Source organism: Hippoglossus hippoglossus, chromosome 17 (assembly GCF_009819705.1).
Source record: "Hippoglossus hippoglossus isolate fHipHip1 chromosome 17, fHipHip1.pri, whole genome shotgun sequence".
Taxonomy (NCBI): domain Eukaryota; kingdom Metazoa; phylum Chordata; class Actinopteri; order Pleuronectiformes; family Pleuronectidae; genus Hippoglossus; species Hippoglossus hippoglossus.
The window spans coordinates 8383314-8405777 of record NC_047167.1 but is presented as its reverse complement, the minus strand read 5'-3'; the positions used below and the strand labels follow the sequence as shown (position 1 = coordinate 8405777).

The 22464-nt window shown below is 40.0% G+C and overlaps 5 protein-coding genes across 8 annotated transcripts; 2 read left to right on the top strand and 3 right to left on the bottom strand.

Moving 5' to 3' along the window:
* The first annotated feature begins 264 nt into the window (after positions 1-264).
* On the top strand, positions 265-10320 carry LOC117778161 (UDP-glucuronic acid/UDP-N-acetylgalactosamine transporter-like). Of its 2 annotated transcripts, XR_004616749.1 has the most exons (14): positions 333-532; positions 1664-1697; positions 1792-1878; positions 2785-2852; positions 2949-3020; positions 3116-3184; positions 3262-3364; positions 3451-3543; positions 3680-3747; positions 4218-4296; positions 4403-4485; positions 4573-4625; positions 4729-4825; positions 10309-10320. XR_004616749.1 is itself a non-coding variant. In XM_034613497.1 (13 exons), the coding sequence occupies exons 1-13, from the start codon at positions 333-335 to the stop codon at positions 4737-4739; spliced, it is 1020 nt and encodes a 339-aa protein (XP_034469388.1). In that variant the 5' UTR covers positions 265-332; the 3' UTR covers positions 4740-5087. The 2 variants fall into 2 exon arrangements, 1 of the variants encoding a protein (XP_034469388.1); XM_034613497.1 differs by lacking the exon at positions 10309-10320 and having other exon boundaries at positions 265-532; positions 4729-5087.
* Positions 5362-14274, bottom strand: mier1b (mesoderm induction early response 1b, transcriptional regulator). 2 transcript variants are annotated; one of them, XM_034613484.1, is made up of 13 exons: positions 14195-14274; positions 13400-13424; positions 12306-12454; positions 11993-12181; positions 11766-11877; positions 11572-11639; positions 11167-11239; positions 10852-11003; positions 10159-10240; positions 9266-9360; positions 8819-8946; positions 8092-8219; positions 5362-7216 (listed from the first exon to the last, which is right to left on the bottom strand). In XM_034613484.1, the coding sequence occupies exons 1-13, from the start codon at positions 14201-14203 to the stop codon at positions 6900-6902; spliced, it is 1527 nt and encodes a 508-aa protein (XP_034469375.1). In that variant the 5' UTR covers positions 14204-14274; the 3' UTR covers positions 5362-6899. The 2 variants fall into 2 exon arrangements, with proteins under 2 accessions (XP_034469375.1, XP_034469376.1); XM_034613485.1 differs by having other exon boundaries at positions 5419-7216; positions 8819-8865.
* Positions 14275-15633: 1359 nt separating this feature from the next.
* LOC117778335 (relaxin-like) lies at positions 15634-16064 on the top strand. The gene is made up of 2 exons (XM_034613835.1): positions 15634-15814; positions 15928-16064. The coding sequence occupies exons 1-2, from the start codon at positions 15634-15636 to the stop codon at positions 16062-16064; spliced, it is 318 nt and encodes a 105-aa protein (XP_034469726.1).
* Positions 16065-16176: 112 nt separating this feature from the next.
* On the bottom strand, positions 16177-18084 carry LOC117778166 (tctex1 domain-containing protein 1-A-like). 2 transcript variants are annotated; one of them, XM_034613509.1, is made up of 5 exons: positions 17933-18084; positions 17213-17351; positions 16920-17008; positions 16576-16700; positions 16177-16477 (listed from the first exon to the last, which is right to left on the bottom strand). In XM_034613509.1, exons 2-5 carry the CDS (start codon positions 17323-17325, stop codon positions 16274-16276), a joined length of 531 nt encoding a protein of 176 aa, XP_034469400.1. In that variant the 5' UTR covers positions 17326-17351; positions 17933-18084; the 3' UTR covers positions 16177-16273. The 2 variants fall into 2 exon arrangements, with proteins under 2 accessions (XP_034469400.1, XP_034469399.1); XM_034613508.1 differs by having other exon boundaries at positions 16178-16477; positions 17213-17372; positions 17933-18048.
* A 1124-nt stretch (positions 18085-19208) lies between these two features.
* On the bottom strand, positions 19209-20401 carry LOC117778167 (tctex1 domain-containing protein 1-A-like). Its single transcript, XM_034613511.1, has 4 exons — positions 20289-20401; positions 19992-20080; positions 19655-19779; positions 19209-19563 (listed from the first exon to the last, which is right to left on the bottom strand). The coding sequence occupies exons 1-4, from the start codon at positions 20399-20401 to the stop codon at positions 19360-19362; spliced, it is 531 nt and encodes a 176-aa protein (XP_034469402.1). The 3' UTR covers positions 19209-19359.
* Positions 20402-22464: the final 2063 nt, after the last annotated feature.

Below are 22464 nucleotides of genomic sequence, written 5' to 3'. Positions count from 1 at the left end.
ACAAAGGTACACAAGAGTTAAAAAAGCAAGGACTGGATTTTTTTAACCTTTTAGTTGTTTTTCCCTTTCAGTGAAATAAAGTAGTTTGCAAAGTTATGCATAAATACTGTTATTCTATTAACTTTATGGATATAATGGTTTCCCAGAATAATATAAGATTGACTGTGTATGAAATGTTTACATCCAGTTAATTTACGTCATAAAATCAAGATAGTTAACTTCCTCCCTCTTCCGTCTTCGCCGACGGAACTTCCTATCACTGAGGCGTCAGATGCCGTTGTGCGCATGCGCAGCAGGACCCGTGGTCTCCTGTTGAAACCTCCCAGGTATTAATGGCTGAGCTCCGCAGACATCGACATGAGCCCGGAGACAGAGACGCATCGGCCGGGGGACAGTCCTCCGGGGCCCGGGGAGACGGCTCCGGTGAGGGCGGCTCCTCCTCGGTGACGCTGAAGCTTCTGGCCGCGGTGTTTTACGGAGTCAGCTCGTTCCTCATCGTCATTGTCAACAAGAGCGTCCTGAGCAGCTACAGGTACAAAGTTCAAAGTTCAAAGTTCAAGTCAGAGGAAGCCAGTTCTCCACTTGTGTGTTATTATGTGACTGGTGTTACTCTAACGATGAGCTGGTGGACAGGACACGTTGACTGTTGGAGCTGTGAGGACTGTCAGTGGGTTGTTCTACCTGCACCAACCTCTTCCTTCAGCAACCTCCATGTTTCTGTCTCATTTTCACAGAGTTCAGACCATTTAGTTCAGTGAAATCATCAGTTCAACAACTTGAACAAGTAGAAGTCTGGAGTTCTTACAACAAAATGTACCTAAAGTAAGATGATGTAACTTCAGAAAGAAATAACACATCTAAGTTAATGTTGAGTTCAGAAACCACATATTTTCACTTCACGTTTCCACAATTAAAACTTATAATGCAACATCATGTGTTATGATATTGCTGGACAATTACGTCAAGATAGAATTGTTCATATCGGCATGAGTTATATAATATAACGTAGAGTCTATAATAAACGTAAAGTACAAGAACGTCAGTCAAAATCATAGCTTCCACAGTAATTACTATACAGTACTGTGCAGTAAATTGATTACATTTACTGCATTTGTTAACCTAAAATCCTTGTTTACTTTTGTGTAGAATTTTTATTTTATCTTTTACAATTAGGAAAAAATCATCAGGATGTTAAAAGGCCAAACTTGTGTAACGTGTTTAATCTCAGGTTGTAGGAAGTAAACCAGACGTTAACATGCGGCTAAGAAGCATTAATGAAATGTAATAATTACCTCCAAGAAAGAGTTTATGTTTTCTTTTGTTTGTATGTGAGTTAGTAGGATTATTAAAAAGACTACTTCACAGATTTCCAAGAACCTTGGGTCAGAGAAGAACCCGTTGAATGTTGCTGCAGATCCAGAAACATTTTCCTTTATTTCCCAGGGAATAATTTCTGAATCTTGATAAAAAGAATCAGGCATATTTAGAGAACTTATTTTATTATTTATTAGTGTGTGAAATTTGGTGCAGCTTGACTGTTTGAATTTATTTATTTATTATTTATTTACTGTTGGGTCTTGGCAGAATTCATTCAAACTGTTCTGGTTAAATATTTGTATTCAGTCACTTTCTTCATTCTCACCACTGTCGACGTGTTTTACAGGTTTCCATCGTCAACATGTGTCGGAATCGGCCAAGTAGGTTTGTCTTAAGTGGAGTCAACGTTTTTTCCTCTGCTCTTGAACAAACACTGATGTGCTCCACTTCCTCTCCCTGCTTCCACGAGTGCAGATGCTGGCCACAGTCGTAGTTCTGAGGACGGGGAAGATGTTGGGCATCATCTCATTTCCAGATCTGGATCTGAGTATACCAGGCAAGGTGCGCAGTGAATTCTATGAGCTGACACCATAGGAGATAATGAAGTAGTTCCCAAAACTATTATCTGCAACACACTATTAAAGGGCCATGTTGAAGATTGAAAACATTTTGAGTATAAAGTCGTAGTTTAAAGAGAAAAAGTCCCAATATTTTGAGAATAAATCTGTAATTTCATTTGATTTTACAAGAATGTCAATCAAATTGTATCTCTACAGCCCATATTTTACAGATCACAATAAGTCTCATAGGGGGGAACAAGGTGTAACATCATCTGCCCTTAACACCAAACTAGAGTGAGGAAAAACACTTTCTTTAAATAGAAAAAAGTCATAATATTATGAGAATAAAGTTGTAATTTAATTAGATAAAAAGTCCTATTACCAGAATAATAATATGAGAATTCAGTCACAATATCATGCAAATAGAGTTGTTCTTTTATAAGAAAGAAGTCGTCTTATTTACATAATAAAGTCAATACTGAATTTTGAAAAAAAATATTGGAAAATTACTAAAATAAAGAAAACATTTTGGGATATAAGCAGTAAGGGAGAGCTCGCTGGAGTTCAACTGCTTCTGGATCCAAACTGTTGATGACTAATCTCCTTGTTTCTTGAGAAACTATGAAACCTCTGTGAAAATCACTCGGATGTAACCGACCATAACCTCTCAGTCGACCACTGCCAAACATTTCCTCCTCCACTCAAGAGGCAACTCCTTCCTAGTCTGTGTGGCTCTTTTCTTTAGAGTTTCTCACACAATCTTTTCAAAGTCCTGATACTTATGATGATGTGATGCTGATGTGAGAGACAGATCTTCTGATATCCCCCCCCCCCCTCTAATATGACAGATTCTTTCCTCCTTTAAATTGCCCTAATACTCCATTTTCTGTGCTTCCTTCCGTTCCAGATGTTCCCACTGCCTCTGCTGTATGTCGGGAATCAGATATCAGGACTCTTTGGGACACAGCGACTCAAGTGAGAGCTTGTCCTACATTATTATTTAATATTATTTTCCTGAAATGTACTTTTAAACAGAATCATTTGACTCTGAATCATTTCTCCATCTCCTAGTTTGCCTATGTTTACAGTCCTGAGGAGGTTCAGTATTTTTCTCACCATGGTGTTTGAGGGATTCTTGCTGAAGTAGGTTCAATGTTTCATGTTTCCTCTTTTTACAATTTAACCAAGATGTTTTCACACGTGCAAATTAATGCTTTAGATATTTCCTCTCCTCGCAGGAAGACTTTCTCTGTGTCGGTGAAAATGACGGTGTTCACCATGATCTTCGGTGCTTTCATCGCCGCCAGGTAAGTGCCCCACATACCCTGAACCCGTGTGCTGATATTCAAACCCAGGCCGCGTGTCTCACTCTGGGGTTTTACAGCTCTGATATAGCGTTTGACCTTGAAGGGTACGTCTTCATCATGCTGAACAACGTCCTGACGGCGGCCAGCGGGGCGTACGTGAAGCAGAAACTTGACTCTCAGGTGAGCAGAGCAGTTAAATCGCATCCCGCGGCGCCTCTTGTTCTTTCAATCGTTTCCTGAAGAGTTGTGTGCTGCTGTTCACACAGGAGCTGGGCAAATTTGGGCTTCTGTACTACAACGCTCTGATCATGATTTTCCCCACTACGGCGTATGCCTACTACTCAGGGGACTTACAAATGGTAAGATGTGGTTTTCTAACATGAGTTTATGTATAATTTACTTCCTGACGACTTGAGTCAGTCCTGAGGGTCTCTGTCATGTGTGTGTGTGTGTGTGTGTGTGTGTGTGTGTGTGTGTTTGTGTATTTGTGTACAGGGGCTGGAGTATGACGGATGGTCCGAGCAGCTGTTTGTTGTGCAGTTTGTGCTCTCCTGTGTCATGGGGTAACTTCTACTGCCATTATTTGTTCATAGATATCATCGACTGTCTATAAAGATGGACGGCATCACAGCTCACGGCCTCACATAGAGCATAAATCCTGTCTCCTCCATGTTAGTGGATGGGAACATGGTGCAAACTAAAAATCAAAGGGCACATCAACTAAAGTTTTCTGTCTATGTAGGGGGTTCAAATCACTGATGTTTGTCCAAGTGTTACTTTATCAGAAAAGTTTGGTTTTAATTCATCGATGCTGTAAAACCAGGATGATACATCACGATCGACAGCTGAGACTGGCTCATGATTGGTCGACCGCATGTATCCGTGGAACCTCGTAGCTAAATGCGCAAGGTGTTAGCGTTCATCTCTGGATAGTGGGAGGAAGTGGAGAAACGTCGTCCATGTTTATATACAGATCTATAATATAAACCCTCATCGCTGCTCTTGTGTAATTCATCTCCCATCTGTCATTCAGCTTCGTTTTGATGTACTCCATCATGCTGTGCACGCAGCACAACTCAGCGCTCACTACCTCCATCGTGGGCTGTATCAAGGTGGGTCATTTAACGCCGGTGCTGCCCTCTATTGGCTGAGTCATGAATGCAGATGTGTGAAGTGACTCTCTCTCTCTCTCTCTCTGTGTGTGTGTGATTGCTGCAGAATATTGTTGTGACCTACATTGGAATGGTGTTCGGTGGAGATTACATTTTCACCTGGACAAACTTTATAGGTCTGAACATCAGGTAAGACTCGGAGCATTTGACTGATTCTGTTTGAGGAGCTGATATTTTCGGTCTAAGAGCAGATTGTGTCATCTTTGTTTCTCACAGCATCGCCGGGAGCCTGGTGTACTCCTTCATCACCTTCACACAGGAGCGAGCGAGTAAGAACTGGTTCAATAATGTCGATGGTAAAATTCAGTATAACTGTCCGATCTGGTTTTGTCTGTTTCCTGACGATTACTTTTTTGCATCCAATTTGAACAGAAAAGGCGTAAACACAGAGTCCCGACCCGACGCTGGAGTACGTCCAGAGCACATTTCATCTCCGAGCACTGTACATAGATACATGTATATACATACAGTATATATATATACACCTATTTTTAAAACATTCCTTTTACATGTTTTTCAAACATCTCCTGTATTTTGTCAGCTCGTGCATTTTTTTTGCTATTTTACAATCATGAAGTTATTTGTTGACACTATTATCAGCTTTAATGTGTATGATTATGACAAAGAGCCTTAACTTTTATACAATTACCTTTCACAATGACATGGACATTTTTATATTTGAGAAATGAATAAAACTTCAAGTATATATTTAAATTGTTTGTACCTTTTTCAATCCACACATGGTATGTGAGGATTATTGTAAAAGACTACTCTAATGCTTACACGTCTTTTAAATTGAAAAGTGTTACTTTCGATTCCTGTCTCCACAATTCTGCTTGCCAAAGTGTCCTTGGGCAAGATACTGAACCCCAAATTGCCCCTGATGGCTGTGCTGTGTGTGATAGAGAAAGTGCTGCTGTTTTGAGTGGTCATCAAGACCAGAATACAGATCATTTCTGTTTTACGCATTTCATTTTGCAGTATGAAAACTCACAATACGACTTCTCAACTTCATTAATACATTTATTAAATATAGCCGTTTATTCCATTCATAGCCAAGTCTTGGAATACACTTCATTTTTATTCATGTTGTCATTTACAGAGAAAAAAAGCCATCAGTAAATAAAAAAAGGAGAAAGACTACATGGATCAACATTATTTGAGACAAACTCATCTTAATTTGTGAATGTAAGTTCAAAGCTGGAGTACAAAGTAAAACAACAAAGCATTAAGTTGAAAAGCTACTGTACCAAAACAAGTCAGCCTGGTCTGCTGGAGGTCTACTGCTCTGAAGACGCTCACTGTGGAGGGACAGGGAATACTGGCTGAAACTAAGCATTAGCCTTTGCTTTTTAAAACCGAAGCTCAACCACAATGTGGAGTATTTTGTACGCACAAAATATGAAGCTCTGCAACAAACATCTGAGACTGAGCAGGGTCACACAGGAATGAGAAGTGCTGCCGAACAGAGGGGACGAGGAATGGCTACTTTATTACATCCGTCTCAGAGCAACAGAGGCAAAGAGGTTTCTCAACAAAAAAGCGAAGCCTACGAGGAAGACCAGAAAATACAGAGATAAACATACAGTTATAAAAATGTACCAACTGCTCAAGGTAAGAAATCTATACAAACTTTACATTAAAAACCATGAACATTCTGTCTAGTAAAAACAAAGCGTTGAGCAAAGCACTGACTATGAAAATCCAAAAATACAGCGATCTTCTACACGATGAGTTTATAATACAAGACATCACTGATGTCAGCTGCTTTACACAAACAAACCTGCAGGGGGGGCGGGGGAGGAGACGAACCCGTCGGTTTATTTATCAGAAACAAACAGCCATGATACGAGGCCAGAGCCGGTTCAGCGAGTGAAGGAGTGAAAAAGTTATTCTGCTGGGTTTTTACATCACCACCCTGATCGATCAGTCAATCAACAATGAGAAACATACAATCAAAGTGCAACTAAAGCGAGCCAGTGGCAGCACCAGCCTACCTGTCGTCTTTCTGCCTCTTTAAGACAACTTGAGCATCGGTCAGAGTGTGTCCCCCTGTGTCATCAAATGTTCAAATGGTTTGAACAGTAATTAATCATTAAAGATTTTTTTGTTAAAAAATATAAATATCTCTTTGTGTAAAAAAATATCACAGGTGATTTATTTTTCTTTGAGTACAAATAGAAAAAAAAAAAGGAAATTCTTGGCAAAATTTTGTCAGTCTCCGAAAAGGGAATAAAGACGGTGAGAGAAGATGTTTCGTAGACACGATGGAGCGGCGGTACTTTGGGATGAGCTTTGCAGGCAGTCAGTACATGAATGGGTTCGGGGGGAGGGGGGGGGTGACAGGTCCGTCACTGCCCCTCCCGGAGGACCAGCTGCAGTTTGGTAGGCTGTGTTCTTCACTGTGTGTTTTTCAGTGACCTTTGACCTTATTATCGTGAGTCTTTGCTCTCAGGAGATGCCGAGCTCCCAGGCCAAAAAGGTCGGGACATTTTACCCCAAGTTACCGTCTATCAGTGAACGCAACCAAGCTCGAAAAACCTTCAGTCCTCCTGCGTTCTGGATGGTTCCACCTCACTTTGGCCCAAAGGCTCTGCCTCCGTCCTGCATCTCTTGGCCGGCCGGTCGTGTGCCACTGCCGCTGCGTCCCTGTGGTCGAGCGGCGGCTCTAGAGAACCATTTCTGTCGTGGTTGGGTGCAGAGGGTTGGCTGCAGCCGTTGGAGTTGTTGTCTGAGACAGGAGGAGATTCCACTGTTGGAGTGGAGGGGCCGTTGGACTGAGTCGACTCAGGTTTGACTGAATGTACTGGAGGCAACGGAGCGCCATCCACTGGGTGGTTTGAATTATGAGTTGCAATACCTGTCAAAGAAAGATAAATATTGAGTGATCTGAGATAACTAAGAAATAAAGAGATCATACAAAAAACTAAAACTGTAGTAAGGTTGTACAAATGTTGATAAAACTGGATATCCACAGTAACAAGTTCACTGGTTTACGGAAAGAGATATTACTGAAATGTTATTATATTGAAATCGTCAATGGTCCAGCTAGAAAAATGAAATGTCCATCGTTTCTACTGTGATGATGTGCTGATAAAACCCAAATGAACCGATGTTTTGACCATTAGTAGTAAATAAAAAGAGGGATAATCGTCTTTTAGGTGATTGACTCCTTCACATACTATGAAAGATTCAGATTCTATGCAACTTTTGTTTTTTTCATTTGTATTTGCCAAAAATGAACTTTGCTATTAACCCGTCCGTAGGTGGACACAGCACACGGAACACAACACACACAAGGGCAGTGACCACACGGAGCAGCGGGCAGCTTTATATATTGGAAAGTGCCCGGGGAGCAGATGTTAGAGGGGAGTAAGGTGCCTTGCTCAGGGGCACTTAGACAGTGGGATAGGGAGTGTCCATCTGTCGCTCCTCTTGGACTTGAACAGATCATTTTTTGCACTGAACTGCTATTTTTACTGATATTACTTGTTTTATTTATTATTATTTACTATTTAACGCTTTCAAAAGCTATTTTTGTTTTGTCTTAAGTTGCTCTAACAATTTGTCATGATCCCTTTTATATTTTATGTAAGGCACTTTGAATTGCCTTGTTACTGAAATGGGCAAAACAAATAAACTTGCCTTGCCAATACATCTGAATTAAAAAACATCTTAAATACCCGTTTGTGTGTTAAATACCTATTTGTGTGTAAGCACTAGTCATCAGCTCACCGTTCTGACTGCTGCTGTCCTCCTTCTCCGAGTGGCTGGCGCTGCTGCTGGAGGTGGTGGGAGGTGGTGATGCCGCCCTGCTGGATGCTGCGCTCTCCGTCTCATCCAGTAATCTGTCCATGTAGTCTCTGAGGATAGACGGCAGGACACAGCCCGTTACACTTTTAAAGTGTTTGATTGATTAATACACGAGACTCCTTGTACATCTTCATGAACAATATAAATATTGTAAATTATATATGACTGGACCATTTCCACAGACTAAGAACTGATAACTGTTAAAATGAATTTAATTAACATCACTGTGGCTGAGACAGCAGTCGGAAAGTAGCCAACAGGGCAGCAGCACAGATCAGGGCATATGCTGTATATATGCATGCTCTGAACATAAATCTACCCACTACCTTTAAATTAACCTATTTTTCACTTATTTAAATCTGAAAATCCCAGCAAGACTTGTGTCTGGTTAATTTATTTTAACACAAACCAAAAGCTGTTTATATTATTTGTTTGTATGTTTTCATGGTATGTATATTCTCTTGGAAAACAAAAAACTTAACCCAAAACACCAAACATGAGACATGGTTATGATTTCTTCAATTAATTAAACTACATATTTTACATCATGTAAGTTCAATTAGCTTGAAAAAAGCCAAATAATGAATAATTCGCAATGTCTACATATCAATATCTTTCACAACTGTACATATAAAAAAATAAAACTCACGTGACACCAGGGTGAAGGTTGTATTTCCTTTTCCCAAGTCTGGTTTGCTGTGCAAAGAAATCATAACGCTCAGACTTCTTCCACATGTAATAAAAGGCCACACATTCTCCTACAGACCTAGTTCTCACCTGAAAGATTTAATTCAGCAGACATGAAACGACCATTATTACCATCGTCTGAAGACACAGATTCAGCACAATGTCAAAGATGAGACAAATCAAATTACTCTCTGGGACAAAAATCTTACACCAACACTAAAGAAATTTGATTTGTCTCAAAATGCAGCAAGGTTGAAATGGAGCAGATTTCAACCCTGAGCATTCAACAAACACATGTCAGCAACACATCAAAAATCATTTAAAATCAATTTTATTGTCAACAAATTATTTTGAATATCAATATGAGGACACAATGATCTGAACAAGCGGATTTTCACACTTCTCTTACCTTATTGGCCTGTATTAAATGAAAGTCTTTCCCATAAGCTTTTAGTCCTTGTTCAAAGTTTCTACATTCCTCTTCAGTCCAGACAGACAACTCCTCTGTTACAAAGAAGAAGAATGTTAATGTTACATCTTTATTACAATCTCTTTCAAAAAGATAAATATCACAGTATCTACAAAGAGAGAACTAGATCAGTTAAGATACATCTGAGAAAACTGAGGTGAAAATGAAGATTAAACTTTGACAGCCATGCCTGCTGCACAATAGAGGATAATAGGGTCGATTTCAGATTCAGGCCTCCTGACGATTGCTAGGGCATTACTGATTGGAGGCTGCATCCATACTATCACGTTTTAGTTTGAAACGCTGTTAGCAAGTGGTTGAGAGTGTGTATTCATCGTTTTCCAATCATTTCTGCTTCTGCCTACCCAGACTAAAACACAGGACCCTTACCGGGAAACGTCACTAACCGGATGTTGTGTACTCGTGTTTAGAACCGAAACATGGCTGACTACAGCGTAGATAAAAAAAATTGTTTTCGTTACCAGGTGGACAAAAGAAAAGGAGGACTAACTTGTGGAATTGTGGCAACAGTATGAGTATTTGTTTAATGTTTAATGTTAATTTGTTTTTATTATGAAGCCAAGTTTTATCATGCGAGTGTCTTTGAGTTCCTAAGTCTCTGGAATCCCTTCTCAGAAATTGTTTGTTGAAACACAGAGTGTGTGGTCCTGCGTCTCGACTGGATCGTCTAATATGTGGGTTCTCACGATTAAAAGATTAAAAATCAATTACATCTGTTGTTAATGCGTGTGTGTGGTCTGCCACGTTTTGAAAATCAGTTAAGATGTGAAAATCCTCCAGTGTGCAGCAGGTATTAGTGAGAGTCTGCTTACCTCTGGCTGCTTTTACATTAAACTTAAGTCTTCTTAAAGCTTCTTCTGTGTCAAAGTCACATTTCACCAGTTCATACAACGCCTACATGGAAACAGAAACAAACATGTTTACATTAGCAACATGCAAAACTATAAACATAATACATTAAGACTACTTTTAAAGCATAGGAGTTTTTCTGAATTTCATTAAGTGTCAAAACATTATGTGGAGACTAACAACACAATAGCGCGTATGTCTTCTTCAAACAGGACGAAAAAGTTTCAGTGGCAATAACATATTTGTTGCGATGCAATGAGTGTTTACAGCAGCAGGACTGTGTGTGTGTGTGTGTGTGTGTGTGTGTGTGTGTGTGTGTGTGTGTGTGTGTGTGTGTGTGTGTGTGTGTGTGTGTGTGTGTGTGTGTGTGTGATCAATTCCAAATGGACAACCGTGTCAGTGTTCATTGTAACCAAGACACAAGTCACCTAGTGCAACAGCCGCCTCACTGGTGAGTGTTTAATAGTTTTTGGGACAACAATGGAGGTCTGTGGCTCAGACTAATACGCTAAATCAGGCTTTTGCTAAACAGACTAAACACATACTTGTTTGTTTTAGTCTTTTCAAGGGATTTCTTGACAATAAGAAAAATGTAGACAATGAACAGCCATTTCCATTAATACATGTTACAGATGCTACAGATGTTTTGATCTCACCTGTTCATTATCTTTGATATGAGATCCCTCTGGGATCGCATCGACTCCCTTCTCCTCTCCAGTTCGCCTCGATGCCTCTGTTAAGAACTCCACTACTTTGCCTTCAGGAAGACACTCAGGGTTCCACAATAACTGGTCATCGTTTTCATAAACTACAGGACAAATTCACAGACAGCAGTTAATGACATGTCAATTTTACATCAATTATATCAACTTTATACCACGTTTATTCTGTGTATTCCTTGTGTAACTCGCATAGTGTTATTACTTGAATGTGCAGATGTCGACAGCGAGGAAACATAGCAGCCCTCTCACCTTTTTCGTTGTCTTTATATTTACACAAGCCAATAGGGGTTTCTGCCTGATACATGGAGCCAACCATAATCTCCTGTTGGGGAAAAAACACACAGTTTAAACTAAATGTGGACTGACAATTACTTGATTATTTATAAAAAATATGAAACCTGTTTGCATCCTACAAAACAGACAGGCCCAAATTCAACCAAGTTTTTTCTTTACACTGAAAACTTGATTTTCTGCACACACAAATGTTCACTACACATTTGAACTTTGGTGAATATATTCCTCCATTGAAAATATTTCTGATTGTTTCCTTTGGAAAAGTTAATTTTATTTGAGAAGTTCAGTTTATATCTTGTAAATAAAACTGGCACTGCATATGTACAGTCTTTAACCCTGATGAATTAGGTTCAAACAAACCTTCTTCCAGTCTTCTGATGGAACATAGTCCTCATCTTCATCTGACTCCTCCTCTGCATCATTATTGCCTGAGACCAAAAGTGACATTTTAGTCAGATAAATCTCACAAGAGAGTCAGAGTCTGAGATGTTTTCTTATACAGATAACACATGACTCTTCTACATAAAAAGTAAAGAAGATGAGATGGCACGTACTTTCAAAATACATAAGTTCTGCTGTGCCAAGGGACCTGACTGAGCGTGTGCGAACCTCAGAGGTTGTCTGGGCCTCATTCCCCTGTCCTATAGAGTTCCTAACACCCTCACCCTGAAAACATACACACAAAATGTCACAAATGTTACAGATGCTGCTGAACTTACACAACACATTAGTTTTCTGGAAATCATTTAACTATCAAGAAACTCAAGATATACCAACATACCTCATTTCTTTTCAACTCGCCAGTGCTTCTGCTGCTTTCGTCATTGTCAAGGTCTTCTTCCTCATCCTCCTCCTCGTCATCCTCTTCTTCCTCAGGTTCCTCTTCCTCCTCTTCATCATCCTCATCTGCTGTTGATCCACCCCCATAGCCATACAGACTCAGCAGCTCATGAATGGGCATTTCTCCCTCCTGTTACAAAAGAGAAGCAAAAACTTCTTGTTGAACTCCACTCACTGAGGAAGATACTGCCTAGCAGTATATTTTATTAATGGGGTTGACAAAATAAACTATGTGCGGAAAGCCTGAAACTAACCCGTGCAAGATCTTCAATCTCGTTTGCATTGGTCTCATCTGATGCCTCCAACCTTTCCTCTTCCTCCAGGGTGCGCTCATCATCAAAGTCATGGACAAGCATGTCTGCTGATGGGTCAAAATCGTGGTCATCGGAACCTGCTGAACCTCCTGGAGAAGTAACAACAAAAATAAAAGAGATATTGTAAATTCAGACTGACAATATCAAATACTGATATATGAATAAAATTGTGACAAAACTTTTACCTAAGGAAATTATGAACAAATCCAACAAAGGCCCAATCAGTACATTTTGTTTAAATATAAAGTTCAAGTAGATTAAAGATATATTCAGGTGCTGGGGTGAGTGATAAGTATATGGTAAATTGTTTGTATATATATATATAGCACTTTTCTAGTCTTGATGACCAATCAAAGTGCTTTAAACTACAGTTTGCCATTCACACACACATTCATACATTGCATCTATTAGCAGCACTTTTTTTCCATGAGGGGCAATTCAGGTTTCAGCATCTTGCCCAAGGACACTTCGGCATGCAGATGGAGAAGACTGGGATCGAACTGGTTGGAGGACGACCGCTCTACCCCTCAGCCACAGCCGTCAATATTGTAAATGTAATTATAAATTTACAATATTGGTATAAATCATGAGAACGAACCATTTATCATAATTCAATTTAAACTCTTGGGGGTTATATTAGTCAGATGGGGATGTCTGCTTTTACAAATCCAGGGAATTGATTACAAATGATAAAAGCATGCTCATCAATAGAAAAAGAAATTAAACAGTCATAATCACTGAATTACACTATTACAACATATACATAATTGCTTGAAAGTAGGGATATGAAAGTAACTGATATATGGTATAAACACTAAGGCAAAATCTCAGATTGTACAAAAATTCAAAGTTATGGCATTTAGTGTTTTTAATAATCATTATTAAGTGTTTTACTGTTGTTTCCAACCACAACTCACAACTAAATCATCCAACAACATTAACTTTATGCATTAAATGAAATATGTATTTGATGCAAGTCTGTAGAAAACCCGTGCACCCAGAGGAAAAAGGAGAAAGGCTGCAGATGTATGTACCTGGGCTCGAGTTCCCGAGGGAGGGCTGGAAAACGGAGAAGAGGAGCATGAGTTAAGTCACAGAACAGATTCAGAGGCAAATACCTCATGAGACCTACAACCAGAAAGCGTTCGTCGTCGCTGCGTGCACCACAACACACTGAAGTTACTTTGTCATTGGTGGGAGTTAGAGAGAAAGCGCGCCCTGCTCTACAAGAAGAGAAACAAAGACTGTCACCACTTCCTGCGGGATCGGGGAGGCTGCAGCTCGGCGACGTGAATACAACAGGAACTGTGGCGTTTACCGCCTGTATTCAGCCGCACTTAGCTTAGCCCCGCAGCCCGGTGCGCACCACCTAAACGCACTCAGCGGGCTAACTTGCAGTCCAAGTTGCAAGCTAACACTCTTTTCCTACATTGGGCTAACGCGTTCAAGTTGAGCTCGGTATCCGCCGCTCGCCAGTGGAGACCCCCGGGGGGCAACACGACGCGTATCCGCAGCCGTGGAAATATCGTCACACGTCGGACAAAACACGGAAACGCGGGTAGTTAAGTGTTCTTCAACAAAACCGCGAAGTGCCACAGCTAACGCCGCAGCTCCCTGCAGTCGGAGCTAGCACGGCTAACGTTAGCTTAACCCGAAGTTTACTAAACATGTTAGTGTCGGGAAATGTTGATTATCCAGCGACGCCACCGTTTGTTTCCTAAGCCCCCGAAGTAAAGCGGCGACTCGCACACGACGCGCACACTGGACCGAATAAACTGACCGGCAGCGCTAAATTATTTTTTTCCCGTATATTTATCTCACTCTCTTACCTCCGCCATGTTTGCAATCCTGCAGGGTCACGTCAGGGGTCAGCAGCGGTGCCCGGATGTAGAGCCCCGCCCACCTGCGGTATCAAGAGCGCGATGCCTCCAGAGCGCGTGGAGCTGCCCTGACGTCACGACCACAGTGATAATGATAATATTGATGATAATAATAAAAACAAACTGTTATTATAGCAATGTAAACATCTACCACACGTTGCATAATATACAGGTTTAACAAGGCACACAGCATGTAAAGCATTATAGAATCCCTAAATTAAGGAAACAGAATAATAATTGCTATTATTATAATAACAGAAGTGACTATAATTATTTAAAAAGTGGAGGTAAGTCCAAGTATTTTTTTATAATATCCTAATCAAGGGAACTGAATGTATTGATATGCTCCTAAATGTGATTATATTCATAAAAAATAAGTCAATTAGTGATCAAATTAAATGTGTTCCACTTTAAAGGAAATACTCTCTAATTCCTTTATATGAACTGTAACAATAGAGTAGATCAAAAAAGGACAGAGGCACATATGCTGTCTTTCATGTATATTTTGTGATTGTGGGAATCACAGAAAAGAAACCTTGAAAAGAATCAAATCCAAAAAATGTTATGTCCCAACAAAGATGGTTTCCAAGAGGACATTACACTTTATGTGCTTTTACATAAATTAAGGTGGGTTTCTGTAAAGTTGTACAATCTGAGAGATAAAGGGTTTAACACTATGACACAAGTACAGAAGGTTGCTGGGGTTTTCTGCCACCAGAAACCATGGAGCACAATCTCATTCGTCAATATATCTACTCTTTTAAGAGATACAGTGGAAAAGACCAGAGGGGCAATCAAAAGGTTTAAGCTATAAACATGATAAAACTAGTTTTTATTTAGACGTGGGCCAGTAATGACCATACTAAAGGTTGACTCTTTTCCATGACAGAGTTTATTTTGACAAATGCACTGGTAATTTGAACGTCTCTTCTCAGAACCACTGATTTATGTTCATGATAGTGACCAACACACTCCACTATGTTGCTATGTAGAGAGCCATCACCTCAGTTTGTCACACATGGAATATCTCCAGCTATCCATTAGGAGACACTTTACCAAATCCACGGCAATAAAAACCTTGCAGTTCAGACATAAAGGTGCATTTCTTTCCTCAACATTTATGAAAATTGTATTTAATCAGTGATCCTCACAATGGCCCAGATTCCCACACACATCCCAAACAGCCTGAGTGACATCCGTCTGTTAAAAGCCTATGATGGTCACACAAGATAATAAACATATTTTCCTCAGGATTTACCCGGGACAGCGTTCGTGACCTCACCAGAGACTTGATATAAAAGGACTGATGCGGGTCGATGTTTCCTGAGAATCAACAGAGAGTGTTAGTGTGTGTTTGGCATTTTGGTGCAGTATCTTCTTTTAGCTCCATGAGTTCCTTACTCCTGCTGGCGATGCTGCTGTCGGTGTCCTGTGCAGCGCAGGCTCAGACAAAGGATGATGCGAACACACTGAGGCTGTGTGGTCGGGCCTTCCTGCGAGCAGTGGTGTACACGTGTGGAGGATCCAGGTGGAGAAGACTGATGGGAGGAGACGACACTTTGCCGGACGGTGAGTACACAGCATCCGCCTTTAGAACTTTGGTGTTACAACCACCAAATTGAACCAACCTACCAAATAAAAGCCTTGACTTCTGCTAAACAAACCTTAATATCTGTTCACAGGCAACAGGGTGCCAACTTTCCTCAAGACGACAGATGTTCCAGCAATGATGCGTCATCGGCGTGACGAAAGCCAAGCGCTTTTAACAGTGTGCTGTCAACTAGGCTGTCGACGGAGTGACCTCTCTATGCTCTGCTAGAGGGGAACATCCACAAGAGCTCATCATCCAGCCGTCACAGTCATTCATTGAAATTAAGTTTAAAACATTGTCTGAATAATGTGAATTCATTTTCAACGATGACAAAAATAAAAAACACTGAACTCTGGTTTTGAGAAGAATCTTGTTTTGTCAGTATACACGAGACAAAATAAACAACACAGATAAAGAATACTCAAAATGTCAGGGATTCATTCAAAGTAAACAGCATAGACAGTTGCCATTCCAAATAGAGAGATGTTCTTGAAAGAGTAGGTGGCGAAGGTGTCATTGGATTTATCCCACAGACAGCGGCTGCTGATTTGCATGCTCTGCCCAGTGAGCTGGCCGATGTGGACCAGGACGACCACCTTATATCTGGGAATCATGAGATCCTTCACACGGGCTCGTGTCACCTGAGAGAGCCAAGGAGAAGAATGAGGCTTGACAAAGCAGAGAAATTCACAGGTATCCAAAAGGAGCCGCACGAACGAGCTTTTTCCTTTTTATTTACCTCACATATTGTTTTTGTCATTTTTTGGGACCACTCCACTTCATATCTCTCTTCTTGGAGGTAAGTGGTGAGTACGTCCTTCAGTATGTCTGTGACAGCACCGACAGGGAAGCGTTTGTAAGGTCCTGTGGTGCAGAAAACAAACAACACAATGACAAACAAGTCTTACTTCTGCTGTGATAGCTTAGGTTAGTGAAAATATGAAGAAAGAAAAGTGAACGAATGAAAAAGCTTCAATAGATTGAGCACAAATCTCCGAGAAACAGTCACTATTGTATTTCTGTTTTGTCTTTAGTTAGTGATGGTGGTGGAGAGGCACAGTGTTGAGGTGAACGTTATCTCACCCGTCTGGTAGGTGTTCTCCATTGTCACCACCGTACGAGCCTCGTCATGGTGTCCTAATTCATCAATGGATGACACAATACTCATGGAGCTGAAAGACAGGATCCGGGTGAATAAGGTGACAGAAGAATGAAGTGTTTACATCATCTGTTTGACTTACAGGGAAGTGATAATAAAGAAAAAGGCTGTTTAAAACTTACATGCTCGATATCAGTCACAGACTAAGTTTATTTACTGAAGTTGGAAGGAAGATATAAAATGGTACTTTCCAGTGTGATTTACACAGTTTACTCACTCCTTAGTCCTGCCAGTGGTTTCCTTGCCTCTGACTCCATGACTTGACTCTGAGGGAACCTTCACCGTCTTCTTCTCTCGTTTCTGAGGTTTGTCTTTCAGCAGCTCAGACATGACAGCCTCCCCTTCCTTACGCTGTTCTTCACAGGATAATAACCAGGCTTAAATACAAGGACGATAGCTCAGTTAATATTAAATCATACAGTAGTACACAGGATGTAATATGCACATCACAATATGTCCTTATATTTATGAACAAACGTTTTTTCTACTTGCTTGTGCACTGCACTTTACCTTACTTAACTTTATAACATTTCTATACAAACCTCTACAGTGAAAGGTGTATATAATGTACATACTCAGCATTTTTATTGTATTTCATTCCCTTGTCTACCTCAGTCTGACCTGCCTGCTGCTGGAACAACTGAATTTCCCCGGTGTGTGGATCAATAAAGTTTTATCTTATCTTATCTTATCTTATCTTAACTCCACCACCTGCAGCACTTGGAAAGTTATCTCTCATCAAACACATATTGTTGTTGTTATTAACATCTGCCTTTAAAAGGAAAATATGTAGCATTAACTTTACATGTTAGTTTTTAGTTGCTAATTCTACGTGCTAACTCCAACCGTATATAAAAGCATACATTTACAGGACGTATCGCTGCGTCCAAATGTGCCAGAGAGAAATGACACGGAGGGAAATGGAACATGTTTTTACCGACGTCAGAGCCTCTTGATCCGAACAACAGCGAACAACTAGCATGGACGGACTAGCCACGGAGAGCTTGGTGTTGCCATGACAACCAGGAACCAGGACGCAGTGGGAGGACGGCTGAAGTCTCGCGAGATTTAAGGAGTAAACTGCTGCACAGTTAAAATGTGGATTATAATGTCAAATATTTGATTGTCATATCTACATGTGTGCTAAAGTCAACACTATCGCCATGTCTCCTTTAAGAGAGACTGCCCATCCTTTAGACCAGAGTTACTGACCGCTTTTTGTCTTGTTAAACATTCAATCGATTATCCAAATAGCTGCATTGTTTTCAGTCAACTATTTTAATTATTATTATTTTCAGCTCTAATAATGAGCTCAAGTTAAAAAAAAAAACTTTTCTCAGGTTTACTCAATTTACTCTGCTCTGTTTTTTCCCAGAGCTTTGACATCATATCACTGTTTTCCTGTTGTGACCGACACATGCTCAGTTATTCCATTACATGTTATTTTACTAATACATCAGTCATGATTCCATCTATTTATAAAGAGCATGGAAAGTGGCTGAAGACTCCTGGAGAAACAATGTTGCTGTTGTTGTTAAGATGTCTGATCATCTGAAGTTCAGAGATTATTATTGAGCATATCCTTAACCAGAATATATATATATATAATCACAACACACAGTAGTGTAGTGAAGTATATATATTCTTGAAGTATTCTTGAGGACTTTTACTTTATAGAATTTCCTGTATAATAAATATGACATGTATAATGAGTCTACCTTTACATCTTTGAACAAATGAGAGGGAGATACATGTCTCACATTTCCTCTTCTTTATTACCAAGTAAAACGGGTATTACATTATATTGATTTTTTCATATATATATTTTCCAAACCTTTGGATGGGAAATTTACATGAAATGTTTGCATATTCTGTGTCTACCGCAGTGAAAGGAATACAGCAAAAAGAGTTGTAGAAAAAATAAACTTAGAGTAAATCCTCCAATACTGGAGGACTTATTGAATTCTCATAAATAAGGCAAAAGAACAAAAGCGTTGTCAACAGAAACACATTGAATCATTGCTCTGAACTAACTGCAAATAACATCTTGGTGCAGTATCTTCTTTTAGCTCCATGAGTTCCTTACTCCTGCTGGCGATGCTGCTGTCTGTGTCCTGTGCAGCGCAGGCTCAGACAAAGGATGATGCGAACACACTGAGGCTGTGTGCTCGGGCCTTCCTGCGAGCAGTGGTGTACAAGCACTTTTAACAGTGTGCTGTCAACTAGGCTGTCGACGGAGTGACCTCTCTATGCTCTGCTAGAGGGGAACATCCACAAGAGCTCATCATCCAGCCGTCACAGTCATTCATTGAAATTAAGTTTAAAACATTGTCAGAATAATGACAATTCAGGGGATTCGGGGATTCAGTCAAAGTAAACACCATAGACAGTTGCCATTCCAAACAGAGACCTGTTCTTGATAGAGTAGGTGGCGAAGGTGTCGTTGGATTTATCCCACAGACAGCGGCTGCTGATTTGCATGCTCTGCCCAGTGAGCTGGCCGATGTGGACCAGGACGACCACCTTATATCTGGGAATCATGAGATCCTTCACATGGGCTCGTGTCACCTGAGAGAGCCAAGGAGAAGAATGAGGCTTGACAAAGCAGAGAAATTCACAGGTATCCAAAAGGAGAACGAGCTTTTTCATTTTTATTTACCTCACATATTGTTTTTGTCATTTTTTGGGACCACTCCACTTCATATCTCTCTTCTTGGAGGTAAGTGGTGAGTACGTCCTTCAGTATGTCTGTGACAGTACCGACAGGGAAGCGTTTGTAAGGTCCTGTTGTGCAAAAAACAAACAACACAATGACAAACAAGTCTTACTTCTGCTGTGATAGCTTAGGTCAGTGAAAATATGAAGAAAGAAAAGTGAACGAATCAAAAAGCTTCAATAGATTGAGCACAAATCACAAGTCACTATTGTATTTCTGTTTTGTTTTTAGTTAGTGATGGTGGTGGAGAGGCACAGTGTTGAGGGGAACGTTATCTCACCCGTCTGGTAGGTGTTCTCCATTTTCACCACCGTACGAGCCTCGTCATGGTGTCCTACTTCATCGCTGGGTGACTCAATATCCACGGCGCTGAAAGACAGGATCAGGGTGAATAAGGTGACAGAAGAATGAGGTGTTTACATCATCTGGTTGAGTGACTTACAGGGAAGTGATAATAAAGAAAAAGGCTGTTTAAAACTTACATGGTCGATATCAGTCACAGACTAAGTTTATATACTGAAGATGGAAGGAAGATATAAAATGGTACTTTCCAGTGTGATTTGCACAGTTTACTCACTCCTTAGTCTTGCCAGTGGTTTCCTTGCCTTTGACTCCATGACTTGCCTCTGAGGGAATCTTCACCGTCTTCTTCTCTCGTTTCTGATGTTTATCTTTCTGCAGCTCAGACATGACAGCCTCCCCTTCCTTACGCTGTTTTTCACAAGATAATAACCAGGCTCAAATCATGGACGGTAGCTCAGTTAATATTAAAACAGAATCACCTGATGTGCAGATTACATCTGCACATCCCAATATTTCCTTGTATTTATGTACAAAGGGTTTTTCTAGTTGTTTGTGCACTGCACTTTTCCTTACTTAACTTTATAACATTTCTATACAAACCACTACAGTGAAAGGTGTATATAATGTACATACTCAGCATTGTTAATTTGGGCCCGAGCACCGACAGTGCGCCGGCCCTATTGCTTTTCGCTTGATTATTCAGGCGAATGAATCGCATTAATGACGGCTTGAACATACTCGAAATCTCACCAAATTTTGCGGGCGCGTCAGGCTTGGTGATAATGTACGTATTATGGAGTAATTGGAAATGGGTGTGGCAAAAAGGCTCAACAGCGCCCCCTAAAATGCAGCAATTCCATCTGGTTTCACCGATCTTCACGAAATTTGGAACACATGTGCGGCATGACCGGACGGAAAATAAAGTGTGTGCCACCAATTTGATTAACGCAACAAGAAGTCTGCCATTTTGAATTTAGTGGCCATTTTGGCCATTTTACACGTTGTGTATTTTAACGAACTCCTCCTACAGCTTTCTTCAGATCAACTTCAAAATCATTGAGGGTCATCTTAACAACATGTATTTTACACTGAGAACTTGAAACCCTATATAACTAACCATTTTCTACAACATGAATTGCCTGTATTTTCTCCTAATGTATGATTTATATTCCTTTCCCTTAAGGGGGACCTGCACAATACTCCTGAACTTGAGAGAACACAATCATAATGGAAAACAATATTGGACTTATGACACTGCCCTGAGGAGTACCATTTTCCACCATGTACCTTCCTGATAAAGCTGTCCCAATTCTTACCTGAAATAACGTATAAAATATAAAGTCTCTGATCCAATTATATATCCATCTACTATGTCTTCTTCCTCTTCTTCATTCCCTGTTTTCCTTTATGATATATCAAAGACCGTCAAGGTGTCTTTGATATTACCGATATTAAATTAAGTCTAATTTAACGCAAATAAAGCGACTTAAAGGGGTTAAAGTATTAATAGATTAAGGGATTGATGGATTAAAGGCAATGCCTTTGACCTTGCCTTGTAGAAGACACCTTGACGTTGGTTGCCCCCGGCCACCATACAAGACAGATGCTACTTGGTGTCTATTGAGATAACACTGTCAATATTAGATTGCAAGATATCAGTCATGATTCCATCTATTTATAAAGAGCATGGAAAGTGGCTGAAAACTCCTGGAGAAACAATGTTGCTGTTGTTGTTAAGATGTCTGATCATCTGAAGTTCAAAGGACCATTATTGAGCGTATCCTTAACCAGGATCTATATTTAAACACGACACACAGTAGTGTAGTGCAGTATAAATATTTTTTGAGTATTCTTGAGGACTTTTACTTTATAGAATTTCCTGTATAATAAATATGACATGTATAATGAGTGTACCTCTATGTCTTTGAACAAATGAGAGGGAGATACATGTCTCACATTTCCTCTTCTTTATTACCAAGTAAAACAGGTATTACATTATATTGATTTTTCATATATTTATTTTCAAAATCTTTGGATGGGAAATTTACATGAAATGTTTGCATATTCTGTGTCTACCGCAGTGAAAGGAATACAGCAAAAAGAGTTGTAGAAAAAAAATAAACTTAGAGTAAATCCTCCAATACTGGAGGACATAAATAAGGCAAAAGAACAAAAGTGTTGTCAACAGAAACACATGTTGAAACATTGCTCTAAACTAACCGCAAATAACAGGGTTGCTTCCTTTTTCCTGAACCAAATCAAATGTTACACCCAAGCCCAAACTGTGAGTCAACACATCGAAACATTCTGTAAAATGTGATGTTCAAACACAACATACCAACATGTGTGTGTGTGTGTGTGTGTGTGTGTATGCATGACGTGAAGCCATGGATTGTTTTGATGAAGGAAATTTAAGGTGGGTTTTTTTTTTTTTTGCAAGTCCAACACAG